General features: G+C 33.2%; 1 protein-coding gene across 1 annotated transcript in view; it reads left to right on the forward strand.

Moving 5' to 3' along the window:
• LOC111049427 (aminopeptidase N-like) overlaps positions 1-16,719 on the forward strand; it is a 48,545-nt gene that overhangs the window by 16,386 nt on the left and 15,440 nt on the right. Inside the window, exons 6-11 of the mRNA XM_039434665.1 lie at positions 6,252-6,557; positions 7,299-7,476; positions 8,660-8,810; positions 10,917-11,188; positions 12,066-12,356; positions 14,236-14,504. Of these exons, the coding sequence (XP_039290599.1) occupies positions 6,252-6,557; positions 7,299-7,476; positions 8,660-8,810; positions 10,917-11,188; positions 12,066-12,188 (1,030 nt within the window). The 3' untranslated portion in view covers positions 12,189-12,356; positions 14,236-14,504. The remainder of the gene's footprint in view (positions 1-6,251; positions 6,558-7,298; positions 7,477-8,659; positions 8,811-10,916; positions 11,189-12,065; positions 12,357-14,235; positions 14,505-16,719) is intronic.

The following is a 16,719-nucleotide window of genomic DNA, read 5'->3' on the forward strand; positions in this document are numbered from 1 at the left end:
TTTATCAATAATAAATTAACTCCATGGATTTCTGACTATTTATTTAAAGGAATCAATAGAAGGAAAAAACTGTACAAACTTACGATTTCAAGACCACATGATTTAAATTTGAAAGAATATTACAGAACATTCAGAAATAAATTAAAATCCGATCTGAGAAAAGCAAAAGAGCAGTACTACTTGAAAAAATTTGATAATTGCTCAGGTAATTTAAAAACTCAATGGAGAATAGTAAACAGCTTGATAGGAGATCGGGAATCAAAGCATGATGTTATAAGTTTAGAAATCAATTCAGAGACAATCACTGATAAAAAACGTATTGCTACAGAGTTTAATTCATTTTTCATTAAAATACCGCAACAGTTAAGACATTCAATTATTAATGTAGAGAATAATGCAGTATTTAATTCCCATTTCAAGTATAAAAATATTTTGCATTCCTTGTTTTTCATTCCCACTAATGAAACTGAAATTCTCAAGATAATAGCCGGTTTGAAAAACAATAAAGCTCCCGGTTTGACAATATAAGCAGTTACATTGTTAAGAGAATTTCCATTCAGATTGCTGGTGTTTTGAGTAGGCTTTTTAATTGGAGCATGATGAGTGGTGAATTCCCTGACTGCTTGAAGGTTGCTATTGTAATCCCACTTTTCAAACAGGGCAGCAGAGAGAAACCAAATTGTTACCGTCCAATATCTCTATTGTCAGTTTTCACCAAGATTTTTGAAAAGATTATAAAAATTAGATTGATAGGTTTTTTCAAAAAAATAGATTATTTTAGTAAAAATCAATTTGGTTTCAGAGAGGGCCTGAGTACCGAAGATGCTTTAGTTTCATTTTTTGAGGATATCTATGAGAGTATAAATGAGGGTAAAAAATGTTCAGCATTATATCTAGATATCACTAAAGCCTTTGATACAGTGGATCATTCAATTTTATTAAATAAGTTATATGCAGCTGGGGTACGAGGCTTACCATACAAGTGGTTTCATAGCTATCTTCGAAACAGAAAGCAGTGTGTGAGGGTAGGGGGATGCTACAGTAGTTTCAAGAATATAGATTATGGTGTGCCCCAAGGTTCAGTCTTGGGACCTATTCTATTTCTTGTTTATATAAATGATTTATGTGATGCAAAATTGAATGGAAGGTTGACTGCTTTTGCAGATGATACTGCACTCACATATTCAGATGTAGCATGCAATACAATATACACAAGAATGAGCGCTGATTTAAGAGTCTTGAATTATTGGTTCAGCAAAAATTTCATGGTTTTAAGTGAAAAAACTAAGTACATGATCTTTAACTTGAGGGGAAATTTATTTTTTGATACAGATCTGTGTTATCATAGCTATTCCTGCTCTGTTGTTAATAACTGTAACTGTCTAACAATTAACATTGTGAATACTTTTAAATACTTAGGTTTAGTTATCGACTCTTTATTGTCTTGGAAAAATCATGTGGCGAAATTGAAAAAGGAGTTTTGTAGAGGAATAAGGAGCTTTTACATGCTACGTGATTTGTGTCCTACACGTGTATTATTGAATGCTTACCATGCACTTATTAACTCTCGTATGAGCTATGGTATTGTTTTGTGGGGTGGAACCTATGTCACAACACTGAATCCCATAATTATTTTTCAAAAATCATTTATACGTATAATTACCAGATCACTCAGAACTGATCATTCTTGGCCACTGTTTTTTCAGCTTAAGATACTTCCAATCAGAAATCTCTATGTTTTCAAAGTACTAAAGCTATTCTTTCTAAGAAGCCTCAATGCAAATCTTACTCGGGATATCAGATATGACTTCAGACGGGTTTTAGTTCAAGTTCCCCAATCTAATTTAACAATTTTTCAACATTCATTTTCTTTCAATGCACCTAGAATGTTTAATTTAATTTCAAGAAAATTTAATACCTCAGTCCCATTCAATATATTTCTTAAAAGTTTGAAGTTCTATCTGTTCACATTGAATGACTGTGAATCTTTTTTGAGGATTGTACATTAGTATAAATATTAGGCAGTATAATCTTATTCTTGAGTCAGTGGTTTTTTCCCTGTCTTTCTGTTTTCATAATTTAATTCGCTGTCCACTAAAAACATTTTGAATAATTTTATTTATTTTACTATATTATTTTTTCCATTTAACTTAATTTTTTCCATGAAAATCAATGGAAATTCATTCAATAACATTACAATTGTTATAATAGATTATGAAGACCTGTATAATACGCATTATGAAGACCGTAACACTGGTAAATTTATAATTAATTATTTTCACATAAATAAAGTTTATTTCATGTGTAGAGCGTAGCGGTCCTACTACTCTAGTCTTTAAATTTATTTTATTTTAAAAAAAGAAACCTGGATAGATGAGATTTCAGAATTGGATAACTCTACTAACTTAGATAATATAGTTGACCGTTTCGTAAATAAGTTGTTATCTTATATAAAATTATCAACTAGTCAAATAGAATTAAAAAGGAGGAATAGACCCCTAAAAGAATGGATAAGCTCAGGCCTGGTAAATTGTATAAGAACAAGAGACAAAATGCATAATACCTTGAAAAAACAACCTTTTAATGTCACATTGAAAGAGAGGTATAGAGCCTATAGAAACTTATTAAATAAACTTATTAAATCAGCTAAATTCGAATTCTATAAAAACAAACTGAAATCATGTGAAGGAAACAATAAAAAGGTATGGAACTGCATCCAGGAAATTTCAGACACTAAACGTCATAAGCATATTGATATTTGTTTATCCCCCCTGATATTGATCCTGAATTATTAAATAATTATTTCTCACAGGTGGGAAAGACATATGCAGAAAAACTATTTGAAGAAAATGAAAATTTTCCTCAAGAAACTGGTAATAATTCTAACTTTCGATTTCTGAATTCATTTTTCATACGTCCCACAATTATGATGAAGTTATAAATCAGATAAATAGTTTAAAAAATAGTGCTGCTCCTGGTTTCGATAATTTAAGTAGCGTTTGTCTTAAAAGAATTGCCCACTTCATAGCTCTACCTCTAACTTTAATCTTCAATAAATGTATGGAAACAGGGCATTTCCCAAGTCATTTTAAAATTGCCAACATAATTCCATTACACAAGTCAGGAGATAAAACAAACCCAACCAATTATCGTACAATTAGCCTTATAAGTAATATATCCAAAGTTTTTGAAAAAATTATAAAACAACAGGTTGTTCCATACTTGAATAAATTCAATTTAATAAACAAATATCAATATGGTTTTCAAGAAAATAAATGCACTGAGGATGCCATGGCTGAACTTGTAAATATAATAACAAGAAACTATAAGTCAAATAAAAAAACTTTAGCTGTATTCCTGGACCTGGCTAAGGCGTATGACACCATCCCTCATTCAAACCTGCTTGAGAAACTTGAAGGAAATGGCTTTCGTGGTCCAGTATTAAGACTATTTGCTAGTTATTTGGAAAACAGAACACAAGTGATTAATTTGAATGGAAGGGAGAGTAAAATAGCTTTGTCAGGATTTGGCCTACCTCAAGGAACAGTATTATCCCCGATTCTATTTCTAGCTTACATAGACGATTTATTGAGTCTTCCTATTCAGGGGTGTAGGATATTGTCTTACGCGGATGACACTGTATTAGCTTTTACTGGATCCTCGTGGGACAGTGTTATATCTCTTGCCAACAGTGGACTTTGCAGGGTGAGGTCTTGGCTTGTGAAGAATGTTTTGACATTGAATTATAAAAAAGTGTTATATGACATTTTCTCCGAACTCGAGTACACAGCCAACTGACAAAATAGATAATGTAAATGCAGTTAGAGTACATAAAAGGACTTGCTTGAATGACCCCAACAATGATGATATGAGTTGTTCATGTCCTGTGTTAGAGAGGGTAACTGAAACAAAGTATTTAGGTGTCACTTTGGACCCAAATCTAAGATGGAATAAGCATATAGATAAGATGTGTAGCAGGATGAAATTCATGATTCATAAATTCTATAAATTGAGCTTACTAAAAGAGAAATCTTTAAGTAAAATGGTCTATCTTGCATACGCCCAATCAGTTTTTCAGTATGGAATTAGGGTCTGGGGTGGTGCTTTTAATGCTCATTTCAATAAACTAAATATTATTCAAAAGAGTATACTCAAGGCAGCACTAGGAGTGCATAGAAGGTACCCTAGCCAGCAACTTTTTATGGAGTTAGGAGTTCTGTCAGTTAGGCAACTGTATATCAGAAATCTTGTTAAATATATCAGCAGCCATATACATCTTTTTACACCTCATTCAACTAATTATAGTTTTAGATCAGTAAATAGATGCTTTGTTCCTCGAACAGATCTAACTATATGCAGAAGACAATTCAACTATACAACAAAAAAGCTTATTAATTTTATGCCAGAACATTTCATTGCAGGAAAACCTACAAAAGCACTTAAATTGAAAATTGAAAGCTGGATAAAGACAGAAGATATCATACCTAAAATATTTTAATTTGATGTACATATACTGTCTTCCTCAGTTCCTCTGAATTTATTATTAGTAGGGCTATACTCCCAGATTAATTTTTTTCTCTCTGAGTTTAAGTTTTATTTTTTGTGTCATGTGTACTGTATTGTATTGTTTTTCTCTTTTTGCTAACAAAAGGAATTGCATATATGCTACAAATGAATTACATTATGTTACTAAATGGATTACATATGTACAGTGAATTGTAGATTAATAATTACATGAATCATCTCTTTTTCTTTTGAGTTTTTAAATTATTATGAATTCATTCTAGTTTTTCTGCTCTCTTAGTATTTCACTCTTAGTACTTCTTCTTTTCGGATTGAAATTTTATTTTTTTTTCTCTAGTTTTTCATACATTCCATATGTTTCTTTTTTCTTTATTATATTTTTTCGACTGAATCTCAAGCCACTAATTATAGCCGACTGATTACTCGTTGCCATCGCTCAAACTACTTAGTTTTGCTGGTAACGCCAATGATAATATTATAATCGATGTTTAAATGGAAAATATTTTAATTTTAAGTTTTTGTAATGTAGGCTATTGTATATGAAAATTTTTATATTTTTCACATTTGTAAAGTTTGTTTAATGATTTTGGCAATAAATATTTCTTTCTTTCTTTCTTTCTTTCATTCTTTATTCATTCATTCATACAATAATTACATCATCAAAATGATAGGGAGAGAAAAAATAAGGTAACGTTGTACTATTCCTCTCCCAAATTTAGATAGGTTTATACATAGTCCGAAATAGCTCTTGTAGTTCTTCACTTCACAAAATTTTCCTTCAAATAGAATAGTTTCCTTTATTGATTAGCATTTGAACAAATGCAATTTGTCATTAATTTCCATCAGTTGAAAATTGATTTAACTGTTTGTGAAGACACAAAATATCAATATATTTAATGACAATTTATCTAGGCAGGGGCAGAACCATTAACCTGATGTGAGAACATTTTAATTAATCAATCAATAATTTTTGTTTGCTACAAAAACTTTACAAGAAGCAATAAGCATCGTCAATCAAATACTTCAATACAAGAACATGAAGTAAAGTAAGTTAATAGCATAAATACATTTGAATGACAATATTGCAGAATATTTAGAAAAATCAGATGAGCAGAACATCGGAGTCATAACATAGTAATAGAAATACAGTTATTACAATGTAAGTCGAATTGATATTTCAGTTGAAAAGTTTTAATTATTATTTAACGAAAATCCCAAATAAATGCTGCAAATCACCCCCCGAAGACCTCTGCTACTGCAGACATTGACAACAGGTAACAGCTAGATGGAAATTCGATGAGAACAACTATCCAAAAATTAGTTGCCAGCCCGGGAATCGAACCCGGTACCTCCCAATTGCCAGTCAGGAATGCTTACCCTTACACCAAACTGACAATCTCTGGATAGCAGCGCTCATTTTATACGAAGCCTCTGCAGTAGCAGAGGTCTTCGGGGTGATTTGCAGCATTTATTTGGGATTTTCGTTAAATAATAATTATATATTAATTAACATTTGAATAAATGCATTCTCTATTTAATTCCATCTGTGGAAAGTTTTATTTTTCAATTCAAAAACTAATAGAATAGTAAGCCATCCATTAGTAGTTATCCATTAGCATTTGAGCAAATACTGTTTCTCATTGATATCAATCATCTGTTGAAACCCAATTCAATTGATTGTGGAGATATCAAATATCAATATATTGAATGACACACACTTTTTGCAGGGACGGCACCTCGGACCTAATGTGGGAGCACTTTGAAGAGACGCCTCCGATGTCCACCTACTTGGTGGCCTTCTTTGTAGGCGAGCTGACCCCCCACACGGGGCGACGTGGCGGCCTCACAGTGTGGACCAGTCCGGCCACCCACGCTGCCCAAGTGGTGTGGAGTGTGGACGAGGGCTATCGGGCTCTCTACCACATGCAGAATGTGTTCGATTTGGACAACCCTCTGCCCAAGACTGACTTGCTCGCTGTGCCCCATTTTGATGTGGCTGGGGCGGTCGAGAATTGGGGCTTGATTACTATCAGGTTAGTGATAGTAATTCTTCTTCTTAAACACTTCTTCTTCTTCCTCTTCTTCCTCCTCCTCCTCTTCCTCTCCTCTTCCTCTTCCTCTTCCTCTTCCTCTTCCCTTCTCTTCCTCTTCCTCCTCTTCCTCTTCCCTTCCTCTTTCTCTTTCCTTTCTCTCCTCTTCCTCTTCCTCTTCCTCTTCCTCTTCCTCTTCCTCTTCCTCTTCCTCTTCATCTTCGTCTTACTCATTCTTTTTCTTTTTCTCTTTCTCTTCGTCTTACTAATTTTTTCTCTTTTTCTTTTTTCCTTTTTTCTTTTTTTTCTTTTTCTGTTTATTTCTCTTCCTCTTTCTCTTCCTCTTCCTGCTTCTCATCCTTCTATCCTTTGTCCAAGTCTATTATTTTCAATACAGAGAACAAAAAATTGATTATATTAACACCTGATTATTTTTCATCTTCTAATCCTCCTTACGGCACTTTACCATGGAGTATATGCCGAAGTGATTATTGTAGATTACTTATGAAATAGAATTATAGTACCCTTTGAAATTAATAAAATAATAGGATAAGAATACAAATTATATGATTTGCTACACAATGAAGAATTTATAATTCTATTTTATAAATGTAGCCCTGAATTCATACATTTTATGTAGATTATTGTAATGCAATTACATTCAATAAATGCATTTATTTATTAATAATCTTCTGATATTCATTGCAATGCTTTAATAAGGTTTTTTCTGTTTTAATTCTGAAGGGAAGACATTCTGACAGTTTCGAACAACACGGGCCAAGCTCTGAGGAGGCGAATGACAATCCTGGCCCATGAGTTGGCTCACACCTGGTTCGGCAACTCGGTCACTCCCAGCTGGTGGGACGAGGTCTGGTGGAGTGAGGGGTTCGCCTCCTATTATGCTACCAGGATTGTACAAAAGGTACAAAAATAATTGTATTTTCCTTTTATGGTTTTCAAAAAATGAATAAATGAATAAAATAGTTTCTGTTCCCTTTACTGGTTGAATAAATGAATAAAATAGTTTCTGTTCCATAATAAAATTAGTAGAATTGATGGTGATGTTGTGAAATCTCTCCATAATAAAAATTCCTCAGTACAGCTGATGATGCGTTGGTTAACTACGTGAAACCATGGTTCTGTTTTAAAGTTTTTAATACATTTTTAGTTTCTGTTCCCTTTACTGGTTGAAAAAATTAGTTCCCTTTTTATGATTTTCAATGAAATAGTTCCAGTTCCCAGAGAGTTCAAACCCATCAAAATTGGTTTAGTTCCCTTCTCTGGTTTTCAATAAAATTGTTCTAGTTCCCAAAACTCTGTAGATCATTCCCACGATATTTTAATAGCTTAGTTTGACCACTGTAGAATTGAATTGACTTCAATTGTTACCATTGTCTTTATTCGTTCATTTAGAAAAAAGTCAATGATTGGTTCTGTTGAAATTACCACATAGCAACGTCTGTTGGATTTTTTCTTTGTCTTCAGGCAACTAAGTTTTTGTGAAATAAAAATACTAAGTAATTGTCAAAAACCACAGATTTATTGATACTTGGAAAGACCGGTTTCGGTTGTTACACCATTGTCAATCTCTGATAAACAATTTTTGTTTTAAACTTTTTTTAAAACTTTTGTTTTACATACATAATAAACGATTGGGAGAGAGAATGCATGAGTCCAACACACTCTCTGTTACTATAAAAGATGCGGGTACAATGTATCTATTAAAATACGCTTCGATCACATCTAATATGATTTGAAATCATGCAATCAAGGAGCAGCGTTTGAGATATTTTTGTTCAAGAACTGCTATATCCTAAATCCTTGTTGAAAATATATATCTCTTGTAAATTTGCTTAAATCGTGATTCATGACCTATATTGTTGGACTTTGTTGCTGTGTTTGGAACTCATATATCTAAATTTGGGTAGAATATTGAAGGGTTCGCCTGCTTTTGCGCTTCCAATATCATTTTAATGATGAGTAATTTCTTACAAATGAAAAATTATATAATAATAAATTGGAATAATCAGTTTTGGGCTGTTATCCATTTATACAAGAATATGTACTCAATGTAACGAATGATTGGATAAATTGATGAATTTCAGCTGAGACCTGACTGGGATGTGATAGGCTGGGACAGTGTTGACTTCTTGTCGGAAACTTGGAAATTGGATTCGAAGCCTGAAGTGCGCTACTTGGCTAAGCCTGTCCAAGCTAATGATGAACTCAACTTTGGGAATTTGGTCTACTGTAAAGGTAAATACTACATACTACATACAACTGTATGTTACACATTATATTATCATGGTAGTGGTTGATCATCAGATGTACGCAGTGAGCATTTAATAGGATATTATTTGATACTAGCAGGTAAGTCGTGCTCCGCAAGGATCCATTTTAAAACTTGACAAACTGAAAACTTGACCGAGTGGAATCTTAAAGAGTTTGAAGTAGGACTAGAACCATCCTCGGTTAATTAAGAATATATGCAAAATTCCAAGTTAATCGGTCCATTAATTCAGACGTGGTAATGCGTCAAACTTAATTTTCGTATCCTGTACGTGTATAAGTTAGTTCTTTCCTTTATTATACAATAGTATATTATTGTAGTGAAGATTATTTTTAAATTTTGTTTATTATTATTATAGTAGTACTAGCCGACAGGCTCGCTTCGCTTGCCATATCCGTCTAGCCAGGGGGCTCCGCCCCCTGGACCCTCGACTGGATCGTCCAAGAATAAGATCAGCAGGCTCGCTTCGCTCGCCTGCATTTTTCATTTGCGCATTTTTATCATATGTTAGGACAATCCAGTCGGGGGTCCAGACTAAACGGCTGGCTAAACGGATATGGCGAGCGAAGCGAGCCTGACTGCTAGTAATATAATATTCCCAGGATTGAAGTAGCAATGCCCAATCAATTTTTCCGCGATAAATGCATTTAAATCTTCAACTTGGTGCCAACCTAACAAAGTCAACTCAACTTAATGCCAACCTGACAAAATTATTAATTTAGTTGCCAGTTAACAACTGTTTCGAAGAGGTACTCTATCTAGATTATAATTCTATAGTAACATATGATATGGAAATTTCAATTATAATTAAGAGATTGGGAGAAGAAGAATATACATGCTAAAAGACGAACTAAAAAACCTCAAAAACAACCCTTAGAGTTAAAATATTGCCAAGAGATTTCTTAGTGCGCCTCTAAAGGGCCAACTGAACATACCTACCAAATTTGAACGTTTTTGGTCCGGTAGATTTTTAGTTATGCGAGTGAGTGAGTGAGTGAGTGAGTCAGTCAGTCAGTCAGTCAGTCAGTCAGTCAGTGAGTGAGTGCCATTTCGCTTTTATATATATAGATAGATTACCATAGAGAAAAGATGTTTGTAGAAATTTCTCTATTCCTATTCTATATTATATATTCAATTTTTAGAAAATTTCTGTTCTGAATATTAATTATTAAATTACAAATAAGACATTTATCAATTTCAAGTCTTGGATTAAAAAATGAAACATTATTAGATAAACTTATCTGTTGAGATATTTTTATATTTTCTGCTGAGAATGATGCCCACATGTGCTTTTTATGATACTCAGGCTTTTTTTTTAAAAGAAGCCGTCTTTTAAAAAGGTCAACTGTGATTGGTTCTTGTGGCATTTAATCATTATTGAAATTTTACAGGCTTTTGTGCAACCGGACCCAAGTTTTGATCATTTTAAATCGTTATCGAGTTCCATGATAATTTGTTTCATGTTTAATTCAATGGTTGTTTTATTTTAACAAGCCCATAAATTGTCTAACAAAAGTGAAATAGAGATTATTTTTGTTACGTGTTTATGTTGTTAATCCATAACTCAATATTTTCAAGTTCTGAGAGTTTATTGAATGTAATCATTCTATTATATCCGGTTTTCAAATCAAATCAAAGATATCAAATCAAATTCAAAATTTCTAGTTTAGTTATTTCTGGACTGAAAAGTGGACTCAAATTAATTCAAGTGGATAGCATAACCTATAATTTTTATTCATTCATAACTTGTATTATCATTCATCCCATCATCATCACCTAGGCTTAAAATACTTCTAGAAAGTCGCCTTTGTAAAATAATAATAAATAAATTTTCATCTTGTGTTCGATCCTACTGTTTTTTCATCAAGCTCATAATCATCCAACGAAATTTCAATTGAGATAATTTTTGTAGATAATTTAAAATTGAGGAGAGGCTGCTGAAGCTCCTCCTCAGGAGTGAAATGCATTCCTCAACACTCCAAGAAAAAGTAAGTGTTTTTTTTCAAATATTTACAAGTAACACAGTGTCTGAACTACATCAAAGTTGGATTAATTTTTAATTTTTGTTACAGGATTTCTAGTAGCCAGATTCGCAAGCTGGATAACCCAGAGGGCAGCCACTTTCGATAAAGCGGTCGGCAAATATCTAAAAGAGAATCAGTTCGGGCTCTTCAACGACAAGAAGATGTGGAGGACCATTGAAGAGGCGGTTGTCGCTAAGAATAACTCAATTATGGATTTGCCAGCTCCGTTGGCCACCATTATGAGATCATGGACTCATCAGGCTGGCATGCCCTTGATTAGGGTGGTGAGGACGAATTCTGGACAGATAATTATTACACAGGTAATGGGCAATAAACTAATAATTACACAGATAATATTCAAAACTATTTATTCTTCACGTTTTATACTCTGCAACCACCTCCAGAATCGTAGACTGAAATTCTCTCATTTTCACCTTCATAACTGTGTATAATATTATTTTTACTACAAAATCCAGTATCAAATCTATAGTATTCAATTGGTAAGTACTTTTTTTCAAACTAATTTATATTCTAGTAAATAGTTTTCAGTTCCTTTGTGAAGCTTCAGAAACTAAAATAATAAAATTTGAAGCTTTCTTCTCCACTTTTTTCAAATTTAGGAGAATCATGGCTTCATAAGTCACATTTTAACAGAACGGTACACAAAATTAACAATCAAATCCAATGATATTTTACGTTCTATTTTTGCCATGATGTATTTCAGCTAAATTTTTGTTGCTCGTATAGATTTCTCACATTCTCATTGAAGATTTACTATTTGTAGCTTACTGTTCTGAGTCATTGTTAAAAAATCAAAAATGAATGTAGTGAGAGGCACCTGGGAGTACTTTTAACAGGAGGTTTTTGGTTTTTGTATCCAAGAATAAAAATATTAGTAGAAACTAAAATATCACTAAAATTAATATTATTATGGAGAATTGTGCAATAAAGGTTGTTTGAAAATTCCATTAAAATGTCCAATAGTTAATTTCTCTATATTACATTTTAATAATATTGCTACCTGTATTTGGTGAATGAGGTGATTTTTATATGGGTTTTGTTTTTGAAGTTCAATGTATATTTGAAATTTTTTTCATAAAACTAGGTCTTTAGAAAGGGAGATTGGTTTATTTTACTGTATCAGCTATAAACCTTCTGCATCTATCATCATTAAATATTATATTGGTTTTTTTGCAGGAGAGGTATACGGAGAAAATGAAAGCTGGAAACGAAACAAAACCAAAAAAGTCAACAGATGAAAAATGGTGGATTCCAATTGAACTTGAGTTGGGGATCGGAGCTCGGCGAACTTGGTTCTAGAAACTTCTAGTCAAAATAACGAGTCTCAATATTCTAGAAAGAGGCAAGCTCCACTGGTGTCTCTTGAGAAGCAAATTCACTGGATGAATCCGTTAGATGAGAGGTTGGAGATCAGGGATCTAGATGAGGATCATTCTTCGTGGGCTCTGATCAACTTGAATGTACCAGGTGTGTAAACCTGAAACTTGAAAACCCAAAGTATAAAATTCTGGAATTTGGCTTCCTTTTTAGACACAAAGTTTAGACGTATATTGTGCTGGCTCTGGATGTCATTACCAGAAATAGTTTGATGAACTGAAAATACCTCCAGATTGTAAAGATCATTGCTCTATCCATTCATAGTTCAAATGCAAAAGTAGAAATTGTTTTTTTTCGATGAATTATCCGATGAAGAATAGCCTAGGTCGATTTCAACACAGCATCACGGTATATTATTGAATATACCGTACTATTTCCAATTTTCCATTGCTAGCACAAATAATAAAATTTTTATCTACACAGAAAAACTCAATTATTAATTTTGAAGGCCCAATTCATTTCATCTCGCGTGAATCACATTCTGTATCCATCGCTAATAAATTTAATCCATTTCTCCATTTGTTATGCTAGTATTTGTAACACTAGTTGATCTCTACAAGCCATTAAAGTGGCTGTATACGTTTCTATTCTGATCTCATTTTTCTTCACAGATACAAATTCCTGTTGTTAATATAATAGTAATATTATTATTCTTTGAATTATTGAGTATTAGTATAATTTACAGATCCTTATCAGAAATAGTTGAGAACTTGAGTAAGCAAGTGTTCTTTCAAATCCTGCCATTATCATGCTCTGCTCTCATGCTAATATTATTTTTTTGAATTATCAAGTATTAGTATAATCTACAGAATGATGCTCATCAGAATAGTTTAGAAGGTGAGTAAGCAAAGGCTTTTTCAAATACTCCATTTATGTCATTCTTTTCTGCTCTTAAGGACTAAATTCTTATCTTAACGCCATTCTCATGATTCCTCATCTCTTGAGTATGGTAATAACTCTAATAAACCGGCTTTTACTATATTATACCCTTTTTTGTGATTTTATGACCACATAGGATCACTGTAGTCTCTGGTTAGTTCTCTATCTTTGTTTATTCGCTTCAATTCTCCTCCTTTCTTCCCAGTACCTTTTCATTCTGTCAAATCTCTCTTTTCTCAATTCGTCTGAACAAACCTGTTGCCTTCTTTTAATTGTTTTTATTTGATAAGATCCTCTTTCTGTCAGTGATGGTTTCCTTATAAATTGTTGTGCGATTTTTGACATCGTCAATAGTTAAATTTAGTTCCGATATACACTTTATAATACGAGATAGATCACATCTCACTAAAACTAGTAGTTCTGTAAACAGTAGACCTCGCGGTCAGTAAGTTACATTGTCCTGTTGTTATGTTTTCTCAAAAATTAATAAATAATTTATCAATTTAAAATGTCTCGAAAAAATCCTACATAAACATAGAGCTTTCTGTCCTATCGTACCGTGACGTGTCGTCCCGGAATGTGAGTGTGAGCGCTGTTATCAGGTCTGGCTGCAACTGTCTACAACGTTCATGGAAAGATTCATTTTCAAGATGTTCGATGTTTTTGAACGGGTAGTATTATAGTCCACTAGACAGCTGATTTATGATGAATAATTTATTCTAAAGTCTGATTTTTACGGTAATATTGGCGTTCAAAGGAGACTCCTTTTCCTTTTGTATTATCCTTAAGATGCAAAATTTCAAAAAACCGTATGTAAGTTATACGTCGACGCGAAATTCAAAAAGGAACATACCTGTCAAATTTCATGAAAATCTATTGCTGCGTTTCGTTGTAAATGCGGAACATATAAACATAGATATAAACATATAAACATAAAAAGAAATTCAAAACCGTCGATTTGAATCTTAGACCTTACTTTGCTCGGTCAATAAATCACTATACCATTTTAATAATTTTCAATCATTTTACCATTTTATCACTTATACCATTTTAATTTAATTTGTAAAATGTTTGTATATTATTTTCCCAGTCCCTTGCCGCATAATGTACGACGAATGGAACGTGGAGATGTTGACGAGGAACGACCTAAAACGCTTGACAACCGTTGGCCTGGCGCAGATAATCGCTGACGTGGCGTCTCTGGCGTTGGCCGGCGAGTACCGGCTGTCTGTGGCGTTGCGGCTGATTGGTGACGTGTTGCAGACCACTGACAGCTTTGCCGTGTGGCGTATTGGGCTGGTCAACGCCCACAAGATTGAGTATCAGCTCAAGGGCACTTTCGCTCATCAGCTGTATCAGGTAGGCATCACGAATACTGTTTTCACTCGCTCTTCTCTTATTAGAAGATAAGAGAATAATGATGATGAAGATAAGAGATAATGTAGATGCATAACAATATAAATATTATCTATAGTTATTATATTACAAATTGCTTTTTCCTCCACCTACTGTCTAAAGTACTTACTTTACTCCCTGAAACCTAATACTAAAGTGCCACTTTTTCGCTCTCGGTAGTAAAAAACAGAAAAACTCCCTAGGGAGTAAAAGTGACTCCATTTAAATAACATGGGAAGCATCTCTATTTTAAAAACTTACATTATAATAGGTTAGAAGGTCTAACCTCAGATGAGAAAGCATAAAGAGGTGTCTGTCATTGAGTCAACTGAATTCAATACCACAACCAGAAATTTATCAACTCATAAAATATGTTTGTATGATATTATATTCTTAATATTAGTAGACAATAAAAATTTATACAATTTTAAAATATCTTATTCTATTCAAAATACCAGCCAACAAATATTTTTGATTTGCAATTCAAATCTGAACCGCGTGATCTGGAGTCAGCCATTTTTGGTAAACCCCAGCTGATATAATTGTTACAACTTTAGCCGATAGATAGCGCAATCGGCAGTGCCAATCAGACGGCCGGTTTTTAGGTTTTAGATTTTAGGTTATGTTGTTAGGAAACATTGTCACCAATACGTAAGTTATTAAAATTATTTTTCGCCCCACTTGGATGTAATGATCTGGTTTTCGTGCGTCATATGGAGGCCGAAAATGATTGTTCTCTGACCAGGCCGGTAAAAGTTTTACAGCCCTAGGGCTGTAAAATAACCTTGAAGTCAGCTGATTCTGATTTGATGTGAACATGTTTACAAAATGGTTTATGAAACGGAATCAGTTTATGCTTCTAGAATTGAATAAGTATTCTGCAATAAGATACTATTATTTTATTTGGATGAATATAATACAGATAAGATATATATTATAAACTATTCAAATTCGATTTTCAGAGTAGGATAGAACTTCTAACCTAAACTTCCGAAGTCAACGACAACAAGCATTGTTGACGTTGACATTCAGATTGGCCAAATTTCAAGAGGCTAAAACAGCTGATCAAAAAACTTTTCATTATTTGTGTTTATTATTCAAGAATCAAAACATTTATAATAATATCATCTTATTGTAATTTGGAAGAATAAAAATTATAAACTCAACCTCTTACATAATTGAACAAATCTTTTAGGTTATTTATACAAATCAGAATAAAAAATGAAAATACTGGACAATTTCCTGATATTCAGATTACCTCAGATTTGCTAGAGCTATGACCTTCCTGTTTTGCTTTCGGAGTGCCTAATAAACAATTATTCTCATATTTATATTGTTTATTTTTCTGTGTGGCGAAAAATAACGTTCTCACCATGGGCAAAAATGTTTTTCCGGCTCTCAATCTTTTCTAGTCCTCGGCCTACGGCCTCGGACTTGAAAACCGATTTCGAGCCGGAAAAGTCTCATTTTCGGCCCTAGGTGCGAAATATACTATTATTTGCAGTTTCTATAATAAAATGTAGATGGAGGAAGAATGTTGTGTACATCACGAGTGAAAAATACTTTTTCTCCCTCAGGAAAATTGTTGCCCTCGGCTTCGCCTTGGGCTTCAAACTTTTCCCTCAGGGAGAAAAAGTCATACTTTTCACTCTAGATATACAAATAACTATTTCATATCATATACGGTTCAATAATTATTTTCTTAGTCTCTATTATGTAAATTCATCTATAATTTTGCTGTATTGTAAGCTATTGTATATAAGTATATAAGCCAGTATATATTGTAATCTACATAAATAAAGTACTCAATCAATCAATCATCATCATCATCATTATCACCATCATCATTATCATTCCCTTTCCCTTTCCCTCTCCGTTTCCCTTTCACTTTCCCTGTCCCTGTCACTTTCCCTTCCCCCCTGCTTGCTTGATAAATTGAAAATTTTAATAAAAAATCTACGGATGGAAATTACTGAGATATTGCAATTATTCAAATGCTAATGAATCAATTATTATTATTAAACGAAAATCCAAATTAAATGCTGTAATTCACCCCGAAGACTTCTGCTACTGCAAATATTGACTACAGGGTAAACAGCTAGATGGAAATTCGATGAGCGCTATTATTCCAAAACTATTTGTCAGCCCGGGAATCGAGCCCAGTACCTCCTAATTGCCG

This window comes from Nilaparvata lugens, chromosome 8 (assembly GCF_014356525.2).
Source record: "Nilaparvata lugens isolate BPH chromosome 8, ASM1435652v1, whole genome shotgun sequence".
NCBI lineage: Eukaryota > Metazoa > Arthropoda > Insecta > Hemiptera > Delphacidae > Nilaparvata > Nilaparvata lugens.